Below are 10,910 nucleotides of genomic sequence, written 5' to 3' on the forward strand. Positions count from 1 at the left end.
CAATAGGCAGAGCCAACCGCACCCTGTCCTGCATCAACAGGGGCATCACTAACAGGTCCAGAGAGGTCTTGCTCCCCCTCTATACGGCACTGGTCAGGCTGCAGCTGGAGTACTGTGTCCAGTTCTGGGCGCCGCACTTCAAGAAGGATGTGGAGAACCTGGAGAGGGTCCAGAGGAGGCCACTCGTATGGTTGAGGGCCTCTGTGGCCAGCCCTGTGGGAAAAGGCTGAGGGAATCATCCTTCTGAATGTCTTCAGTCTCCGCAAGAGGAGTCTGAGGGGGGTCTTGTGGCTGCCTACAACCTTATCAGGGGCTGGCAGCAGGGACTCGGGGGGAGTCTGTTCACCAGGGCCCCCCTTGGAGTCACCAGGAACAATGGCCACAAGCTGAGGGAGGATAGGTTTAGGTTGGATATTAGGAAGAACTACTTCACTGTAAGGGTGGCCAGAGCTTGGAATAGGCTTCCCAGAGAGGTGGTGCTCTCACCTTCCCTGGAAATCTTCAAGAGGAGACTGGATAGGCACCTGGCTGGGGTCTTATGACCCCTTCCACCCCCACTGCTCCTTCCTGCCCATGGCAGTGGGTCGGACTAGATGATCTGTCTAGGTCCCTTCCGACCCATGGATTCTATGATTAGGTAACAGCCTACTTTGTCAGGTGCTGTGAGTGGCTAATTACTGTGAATGGCTTTCATGGCTAATCATGCTATGAGTAGGAGACCTTTCTTCAAACTTTTGGAAGACCTTTCTTCAATCTTATGTGGACAGCCGCACAAGCTGCTCCAAGTGTGTCTGGTAATATTAAAAGACTCAAATTTGTTGGAGCTTTTCTGGGATGGGGGTTTGGCTTCTCTGCCTGACATTTCCATGTATATGGGTATTTATAGTAGTGATCTGTCTGGAATTTGCCTTTGTAGTTTTGTTTGCTCTTTGTCCTGCACTACAACCTAATCCCATATTCAGTTTTGTATTTCTGTACTTTAACATACATAAAACCGGAAGGGCTGTTTTTAAATGACACCTTGGGGTTTAAATGAATGAACATATTCAAAAAGCTTATTTAAGAATATTTTAAGTATTTTAGAAGAATAAAAATGCTGTTTGCTTGAACAACTTCAGACTAATATGGGTACTGACTGTCCTATAACAGTAATAAATCTAGCATCTGATTTCAGTGCTTATAATGGCAGAGCTAGCCTTTCTTTAGGTGTAATTTGGATTGTTTTGAACTGTTCTATAAGAACAAAATTAAAATCATTCAAATCTAGAATTGTCAAAAGCAACTGCTGCACACTTTGAAGTGTTCTGATTCCCATCTTACTTCATTGTCATGTTACACCTGTTAGTATAACAAATTGTACACAAGTTGAGCTGTATACACATACCAGCAGGATGAATGGAAGGTGTAGTGTTTCAGTAAAATAACTGTTGCTGTAAAATAACAAAAGTGGAGTGCAGAATCTGGTCAGTGAGGTCAGATTTAACTTAAGAAGTGAAGGTGAGGTTTTTAAAATGTTAGATGGCTTCCTTGAAGCTGACTATATCTAGCGTTAGTGTAAGTGGTGAGAAATTAAAAAGGCTATGCAGCAAAAATATAAGAGGGCTATTTTTTTTGACAATACTAAGAAACAGCAGGTCTGCTTTGGGAATTTCTCTGATTTCTAAAAATTAATTCAGTATTGCAGATTTTACAGGGTTTGGTTAAAATATAAATTTTAGGTGTTTCATAACTAAACAAAGTATGGCATTTTCCAAATGCTTGCTTTTGTGTGTGTGTGTGTGTGTATATGTGTATTTATATACACAAATGAAAAATATATTTCAGAACTGTGGGAAGGAAGGGAATTTAAAAGTGCAAGTAGAGTAAAAAATACTTTCTGGCCCCAATTAAAGCTCTTTATACTTGTAACAAATAGGAGAATTCTATTATTTTAAAACTTTCAGACTTGGGGAGAAGGAACTGCTTTTGGGTTTGGAAACCAATACATCTAGGTCCTAGGGAAATAACTTAGACAAAAGTCCAGCACGTTCTTGCTGGAAACAGTGCTGCACATTTGACAAAAAGCAAGACCCACAGTTATTTATACTATTTAAGTAAATAGTGCTAGTGCAGGGAGTAAAAACTTTAACAGCATCGGTGTGAGCCAGATAGTTTGAACAACTTACTAATGTTGAAGGAGAAAGTGAAAACATTTAACATATGCACTATCACCAACTCCTGCTTAATGGTATTCACCCTTCAAGGCAGCATGTAGGAATTAAGGAGTAAATTTTTCTCTAGCATGAGACCCACTGGTCATGAGACTCAGCTGGTAGTTGTCATCATCAGGGATTCTGGTTTTCTCTGTTTAAAAATCGCAAGTTCTCTGATTTACACCCCCCCCCATCCACAATTCAAATGAAACACCTTATATATTAATGGTGTTTCATTTGAATTGCAGATGAGGGGGCGGGGGTTAGTCACTGTTCGTAGGCTTCCAAATTGCTTTAAAATGGTAATATATCAATAAAACATCGTGTTCAAATATCAATTGAACACGATGTTTTATTGATATATTTAGAATTTTAAAGCAATTCGGAAGCCTACCAGTGCCTCAGTCACTAATATAATAAAATTAAAATCCTATAAATTTTGGTATTTGATTTTGGGATTTTTATCATGGAAAATCAGAGCCCCCTCCGCCTCCTTTGCTTACCAGGATGCAGGTCCAGGCCTCCCAGCCCTGCTGGACAGAGTCCCCACCTACCAAACCTATTGGGCCAAGGACCCTGGTCTGCAGCCCCCTTCCCCTGCAGCAACACCTGAGCCCTGACTGCCACCTATGACGGCTGCTGCGACTGAGTGGAATGTGGAGCCTGGCTCCCCTCCTCTATGGGCAGCACAGTCCGAGCAAAACCCGTCGGAGAGGGGTGGGGACGGATGCAGGCTGCCCGATGCAGGCTGCCCACTGCAGGCTTGGGCTCCCTGCCCTGCTGCCCTCCCCCAGGGCTGCTGCGAGCCCTGTACCACCACAGTGAGGTGCCCCCTGCCTACCTGGCAGCAGCAAGAGGCATAACTCCATGCTGCTGCGGCTGAGTGGGCAGGGGACCTTTCGCCAGGGCAGTGCAGGGCTTGCAGCAGCAAAGAGCTTTCTTGCCCCGCTGTAGCCTGCTGCGCCGTGTCCCACCTGCTGGGCTGTAGAGGGTCTCGGAGAAGGGCATCAGGGAAGGGAGCCTTGAGCCTGCAGTATGCATCCCACCCCAGCTCCACCCCGTACACAAATCTGGGGGGCATATGCCCCCCCTGCCTCCCCTCCCCAGGAGCGCACACAGCAGCAGGAAGCCAGCCCCATCCCCCCCCCCCCCCGGCCCCTCCCCCCCGGACAAGCCACCTACAGCTCCGTCCTACACCTTGACTGGGCTCTGTGGCCGTACATTGGGCCCCAAGCCTCGCACACTGCTGGAGCTGGGCAACAGCCACAGCCCTGACCAGATCCCTCCCTCCTTCCCTTCCTATGAGGGCCTCAATCCCCCCTCCCACTCTGCCAGACTTACCTGCAGGAGCTGCTCTCCATGCTGCTTGGCAGGCATGCGCATGTGTGAGCACACACATGCACATGGCACCCCCTGCCTGACTGCCCTCCTCCTGTTCCCACCAGCCCCTTGCAGGCTGGAACTCTGCCAGTTTGCAGAGAGCTCCTTGCAAAAGTGGAAAATCTGTGTGTTTCTCTGTTAAAATGAAACATCCACGTTTTTCTCAGTTAAAAGGGCAAATACACATTCCTTCCCCACCCCCGCCCCTCCATTTTTCTGTGGGAAACAGAAAACCCAGAACCCTGGTAATCACCTCGATGAACATCAGTCCTAAGCAGGTATTTACTAAGGTACTGGCCAGAGGCCCTGATCTTGATCATGCCTCTGTGGTTCCAGGCACAAAAGCAGACGTGGTCTCTGCTCCTGAGGGTTTACAGTAGAGTGGGAGTCTGGCATTACATACGCAATTTCAAAAGTTGCCCCAGACTGACTGGAAGCTTTTTGCATGATAGTGCTTCAGAAGATGGCTGGAAGATTCAGACGCTTGTACATGCCATTAAAAACCTTCATTGCCCACTGTGAAAAACAGATTTTGGGTTATTTTTAGTATATGTGCGCCTGTGACTCTGTGATTAATAGGTATGTGTTGCTATGTAGTGCAATGTCTTGTTTTCATTTGTTGCTAAGGCCTTGATAAACCTTCTAGGGAATATGGGGGAGATGTGCAGCTGACTAAGCCGAGACACTCTCTCCAAATAACTGTGATTCTTGCACCATGAAAGGTATAGACATGCGTATTAGTTGGGCATCGCACACAAATGTTCCCTGTTGCCTGCTGAAGCTAGACATTGTGGGGGAAAGGAAAATAAAGCTGTGATGCAAAAGGAAGCATCGACATTTACCAACAGTTTACATGTCTAAATACAAGTCCTTGACACTTGATAAATATATTTCCATTAGTCAGTCATGACTCTTGGCCACATTTAACATTAGCAGGAAACAAACCTGTATAAAATGCACTCAAATGCAACAACTTCTGTATGATGCAGAGTGTCTTTGTACCCATGTTTGCAGTTAAGTATGCAGAGACAGAGAAATGCAACCATAAGGTTTAAATGGACGGAATTGTCTGACACAGCTGTCTAGTAAAGTCCTAGTAGTGTATGACATCAAAATACAAGCACTATAGACCAATACTGTGCCCATGTGAGAGAAACTGTCCAGAATGATAACTGGTGTTGGAACTATAATCATTGTATTAGCACTGATGCCATTGTTAGATCCTGACTGCTTGGCCTGTTGGCTGTGAAAGCCATGAGGTGTTGCTGTCAGTTTTCCTTGTGTCTACCTTGAAATATGTTCCTAGAAGCTGGCATCTGTGGACATCACTTTGAAGTGTAGTTCCAGGCTGTGGGTGGTGATGTTCTGTAGGGATATCATTTCCATTGTCTGCTTCCAAGAAACTTTAATAAGTAGCCTAGTGATGGTACTGATTGAATACAGCAGACCAGCCAGGGTGGGCCATGTTGAGGCCAGCTTCTGCTGCATAGTGGAGAAGGAAGTGACATGTATGTGTTTACTCTGTGGTTATTCTTGCAAAGGAGTACAACTCAGACCCACAAAAGACTCAAGTAGAATTAGGCACTGAATCTAACTAATTCTGTTATGGATCTGAATTCTATCCATGCCTAAGGTTTTTTGCCAGTAAAGTTTCCTAAACAATTAGTTGTCTTGGCATGGCTGACTTGGTCTGGCAAGTGGTGTTCTCAAATGTTAATTTTCATTTAATTTTAACTCTAAATTCCATTTTTTTAGAAACAAAAATATGGCAGATTCTCTTGCTCTTAATAAAAGGCAGGTATTAAATGGGTCCTGTTATCTGAAATTTGCTATCATTAATTCTCATCATGCTCTTGATTTTTAGAACCATGAAGATGGTACGTATTTGGTACAATATTGCTCAAAAAAGAGTTCTCAGACTTTTTCTTTTCTTTGTTTTACATTTGCTTATGCAGACCATACCTAACATAGCCATTTTGTTTTGGATGGTTGTTTTTAACTAGAGTACAGGTCTCAGATTAAAGAATTTATGTTAGTGTTTTGGCACTGACTGTATGTTCCCTATATACGCAAAAACAAAATCCACTAGGGCTCCATTGTAGGCTGACTAACTGTAGTAATGTCCACAGTAATTTATCTACTGCTTTCTGGACTAACTTTGTTGCTCTTCTGATAAGGAATTGGAATCGTTAAAAACTAACCTAGCAAAACTGCCGTAACGCTTTCTTGATAATAGGCACTACCTAAAATGGAAATATACACTGGAGCATCAACTCTGCTTTATAGTACAGGAAGACAATATTATGAGCTAACCTAATGAAGAAAATTTAGGTTTTCAAGCATATAGCGTGCTTTTAACACAAGCTATTGCATTTACTCTTCATGGTACATCCTAGAGTACTCTTTAAAGGTAACTTGAGTGTAAAAGCAAGGGGGCAAGTATATCTTCTATTACTTAAAGGACAGTGCTTTGCATCAGGCATTTTATAAATAAAATATAATGGAATGAAACTATCTCCTCTCATCCACACAAGGACCCTCAATCTGTATAGACAAGACACAGAGGAGCTGCTGTTAAGACTAATGGCACTTGCCAAGTCTCCAAAAGAAGAGTACTGTATGTAGGGGAAACAAGTTATTGACCACAGCTATCTTTTTATCCAGCTATCTTCTCCCCTCTTTGAATGTGGAATTGATACTGACAGTAACTATGTGGGTCAATCTGAACCATTTAGCTCATTCAGGTTTAAAAGATGCAAAGTAGTCCTGGGGGCCTGAAAGGTGAGGGGAATTGATGCAAGTATTCTAATTCCAGATACCCAAATACCCCTTTCTGAACTGGGATTTTAAGTATACGTGCTTGAAACCTATTTTTTTTCTAATTAAAAAAATGCCAAAAAATGAAATTTGGTCAAATGATTCCCCCCTACCCCAGCTTGTCTTCTGACTGCCTCTCCTCCTCCCTTCCTCCTCCCTGCAAAAAAACCCAGCCAAACAAAATATTAGGGAAGAAAATGTCTTTTCTAAAACTCTGAGAATATGGTCACCTTTTTTCTTGCCTCTTTTTTACTGGCATAGTACTTTAAGTGTGGGGAAGAAACTAACATCCCCTTCCCTCCTTTCCCCCCAAGTCGGAGTTGCATAAAAGTTATGACTCTTAGCCTTAACATAATTTTTCAGATGGAAAAAGTAGAGTGAAGGGAGAATATGTTGTTACCATTTTCCAATGGCAAAAATGAGGACAACTATTTTTCCATGCCCAGTGATCCTAGAGGAACTTAATGTCCCAAGTTAAAAATCTTGAATGGGAGAGACCCTCTTGAGAAAATCCTTTTCTGGTCAACACTTATCATAAGTCATGTCCAAGAGATCTATGAAAAAATCCAGTTCTGAAATATATACCATCTGGACATCTGAAGTTAACAGGCAGCAGCATACTTAAGTTCCCCATTAGCTTTGCTGAGGGTCCTGTAACAAGATACTGCAGTGACATTTGCAGCTGAGAGTCAGGGCATCTGAATACAATAAATGAGGAGAACAGTTATGTAGAGTTCTCTGCTCCCCTACTTCTGTTTACAAGAGACATGACCAAAATTGTTTTAAAATATTGTCTTCAGTGAAAGAGGGCTTGTAATTACACTGCACTACTCAATGTTCTAGCCTTTTAGTCAAGTTAAGACGGTGAAAAACTCAGTCCGGAAGTTGAGCCAAAACAGAGCCTCAGTGTACTGCAAGCTGTAATTTGATAGCCTTCTTTCTGCAGGCTTTGAGAAACCATTTTAACTCTAAAACTTTACATGGAACATCATTATGGATAGATAACTTGGCTTTATTTACCTCTCACTAATGTTATTAGGCCAAGCTGCTAATTACTTGTACTTGAATTGCCTGTTTGTTAAAGCTGGAATTCTGCTTTCTGTTCTGTATTATCTAAAATGTAGAAAGACTATGACTGTTCTTTGTAATATGCTTCTGAGTGAATTTAATGCACTGGGTTATACAACATGCTGTGATTGCTTACACCTTAATTAGCAGTGAAGTAGTATTTAGTTAATCTTATTAACTTGCCTCCAAGCAAGATAATTAGGGGGGGAGGTGGATTAATTTGGGCTTTAATGAAATGAAATCAGCTGTCTGAAACTTTTGAGACCTGATTTAATTTGAATATGAAATACCTCTAATGCAAATACAACAGGTGGCACTTTACAGTGGGGGCTCATCCCAGGAGCACCTGTACCTTCATATATGATATAAGGATTTATATATAGATTAAAATATACATTGGAAATTGTGATTTCAGTGTGTTTGTATAGGCCATTGCATTACGGTTAAATAGTGTTTGTTTTCAGTCCCTGATGACCTTGTTTAGAAACCTGGAGATGAAGGACTCTCTGCCTTGCTGTCCTGAACTATCCAGTCACTTGAGTGAGAAAAATGGAAACTGAACAGTTAACTGGAAGGGAGAGTGGAAGCAGTGCAGAGTGTCTGGCTGTAGACAGCCTGGGAAGTGACGTCTTGTAGCATTTGCTGTTCTAGAAAGAGCGGAGACACGTAGTGTAAATGGGAGGACTCTGGAGAGGGGCTGTCTCCCCACCAGTGTGTATATTTATCTATAAATGAGCAACAGGAGGGGAGGGAATGAAATAGGAAGAGCAGCCTACCATTACTCTGTATGCCAAGGGCTTTGCTGATTTGTACTAACTTTGTTTAAATAGCAGATGTGGTCTTTTTTTTTCACCTCTTCCCTCCAGTATCTGCATTGCTAAGACACGGGACACTGGTTTCTTTATATCAAGGAAAACCTAAATTCCTCTTACTTTCGGAATGGGGAAAGATTATTATTCAATTCTAGGAATTGAAAAAGGGGCTTCTGAAGAAGATATCAAAAAGGCTTACAGAAAACAAGCCCTTAAATGGCATCCAGATAAGAACAAATCCCCCCACGCAGAAGAAAAATTCAAAGAGGTTGCAGAAGCTTATGAAGTACTGAGCGATCCCAAAAAAAGAGACATCTATGATCAGTTTGGGGAGGAAGGTAAGTGGGTTTTTTTTCACTGCCTCTTCTGCACTTTTAAAGTGGATATTTGGTTATTTTGACTACAGTAAGACAACTTTAGGGAATATAACTTTTCAGTGCATGACTGTTTTCTGGTTTAGGCAGTATGTCTCTGATCTAGAGACAATAATCCTACAGTTAGCAACTGCTACATTAACAGATTTAATTGTGTATGTAATGTATCCTAAGAGTTTAATATTAGGCTATTCAGTTTTCTTTAAGGTAGAGAAAAGTCACCAACTCGTTGATAGGGAACTGCTAATTTTACTGCAAAGTTTCCTGTTACCCAGAGAGAGCTGATTGTAAGCCCTCCTTTTCCAGCATTTTTAAGATTGCCTTTAGACACATTATTCAAAGGGCTTTATTTTCTAAAGATTTTGCTAACGAGTGGCCTGCTTGGACAAGACCAGTCCCCCTTCTCAGCAAGAACCCAGGTGTCCAGTCCTTAGTTGTCCTTGGCTTCTTGCCTGGAGAGGAAAGAATTTGACTGATGTCATGAAATACCAGAACATTTTTTTTAACTTAATTGTAAACAGTAATAATGTGCCAAAAGAATGAGGCCCCAGAAATGTCATATTTAACCTAAAATGGTTATTTGACTATGAGGCTCTTTATTTCCAGCTGAAGTGGTTCCTCAGAAGTTATAGGACTGAGCAATCGAGAGAAGCATTAGTGCCCCTTATTGCTATCCATCCTGCTGGAAATTCCAAACTAGCTAAGTGCTTCCACAGACACAAGGAGGCCCATTCAATCATTACCATTCATTTGGGGCTAGCTTCTGATACTTGTACTCATCTCAAGTGGCACACTGGCTTTAGTAATTCCATTTTTTGGAGAACATTGCTACTTGAGATGATTCTAACTTACCAAATCTGTCCTTTTATCAAACAGTTTATTGGTTATGGATAAAAGCTGGATTTTTGACTCTGCATTGATTATTCTCTGGAAAACTTTAGCTTTTGTAAATGAGGAATGTTCCATTTTCTCATGTTTTACTTTGGAGTGAAGGAATTCTGCAGCTACAAATCTGAGTAGGGTTTCTACTGGTTCTAGCATCATTTTTTGAAAGTCTTGATGCCTGATCTGATCCTAGCCATAAAGAACCAAGGCCTATGTTTCCAGCTTGGTATAAGTCATAAGTCTTTTCACTTTTCAATATGATAGTATGCCTGCCTAAGCTCAAGATTTTATTTCTGTTCCATCCCAGTGGTACATTCTAATCCACACCTAAAAATATCATTTTAGTCAGATTTTCCTAAGAGCTCAAGGCAAGATATATAAAGTAACACATGGCACCACATACCTGAAGCCAGAGGTACAAAGCATATTCTATTTATTTTAAGCATAGTATTAACAGGAGTATCAACAACAGGTTCTCGTGGCTACAAATTTGGAAAAATCTGTTGATCCTTCAGTGACTGCCTGAGCTTTGTCATTGCTATCCATATGTAGTCAGTTATAAGGCTTTCTGCTTTTCTTACAGCCATGAACTCAATCAGTGTTCCTGTAGAAAAACCTGTTCACTGTCTATTCTAGGAACTGTCATTCTACATAGTCATGTGATGCAGTTTGTCTTCTATCTGTTTGACATTACCAGTTAACAGTACAACAAAAAATATTTTGAAATATATAATTTAGTATTAACATTGTGGCATTTTTATTCTAACGCCCCACTTGCTAAACATTCTTGTTCAATCCATATATGTCCCTTAAACTTTGGGGTGAAATCACTTAAGTTATCTTGGAGTTATACAAATATGGGGGAAAGACCTTTTCTTCATGCATGGTCTCTTTTTTTTTTTTTTTTGTTAAATGGCTGAAGTTGGACACATCTCTTGTTCTAGAGTCCTTATTTATACAGAGAGAGAACAATATATATTGGGGAATATTATTTTTGTGTTTAATATTTCTAGGGGTAAGTTGTGTGTTCTGGCTACTTCATATGCTGCAGAGGTAGAAGGACCCTAAAGCCAGCACAATAAGAGAGAATCTCTCAAGAGCAGCCAAAAAGCTGACTCGGCAGCTTTTATGCTGATCTCCTCTCTGTTACCAGCCTAAGGGGAATGACTGGGGTTCTGTTTTGCACATCTGATTCATGATTGTCATATTAACGTTCTTGTTAATGGCCCTGCAGCAGGCTGCATGTCTCGGGGCCTGTAGCTCCAGCTGCAGGCAGTAGGAAAGTGGTTACAGGCTTGCGGAGGTCTGGGCCAGCCAAGGAGGATAATTGCCTGGTGCAAAGTAAGTTTCATAGATTTCATAGACATTAGGGCTGGAAGGAA

At 41.7% G+C, this 10,910-nt stretch overlaps 1 protein-coding gene across 2 annotated transcripts in view; it reads left to right on the top strand.

The window, feature by feature from the left end:
- DNAJB4 (DnaJ heat shock protein family (Hsp40) member B4) overlaps positions 1-10,910 on the top strand; it is a 39,351-nt gene that overhangs the window by 13,958 nt on the left and 14,483 nt on the right. Inside the window, exon 2 of one of the 2 annotated variants that reach the window (XM_019501498.1) lies at positions 8,324-8,607. In XM_019501498.1, coding sequence (XP_019357043.1) covers positions 8,397-8,607 — 211 coding nt within the window. In that variant the 5' untranslated portion in view covers positions 8,324-8,396. Of the gene's footprint in view, positions 1-6,528; positions 8,608-10,910 lie in introns of those variants that run through there. The other variant, XM_019501497.1, reaches the window with a different exon arrangement.

This window comes from Gavialis gangeticus, unplaced genomic scaffold (assembly GCF_001723915.1).
Source record: "Gavialis gangeticus isolate Ggan-Ray unplaced genomic scaffold, GavGan_comp1, whole genome shotgun sequence".
Taxonomy (NCBI): Eukaryota; Metazoa; Chordata; order Crocodylia; family Gavialidae; genus Gavialis; species Gavialis gangeticus.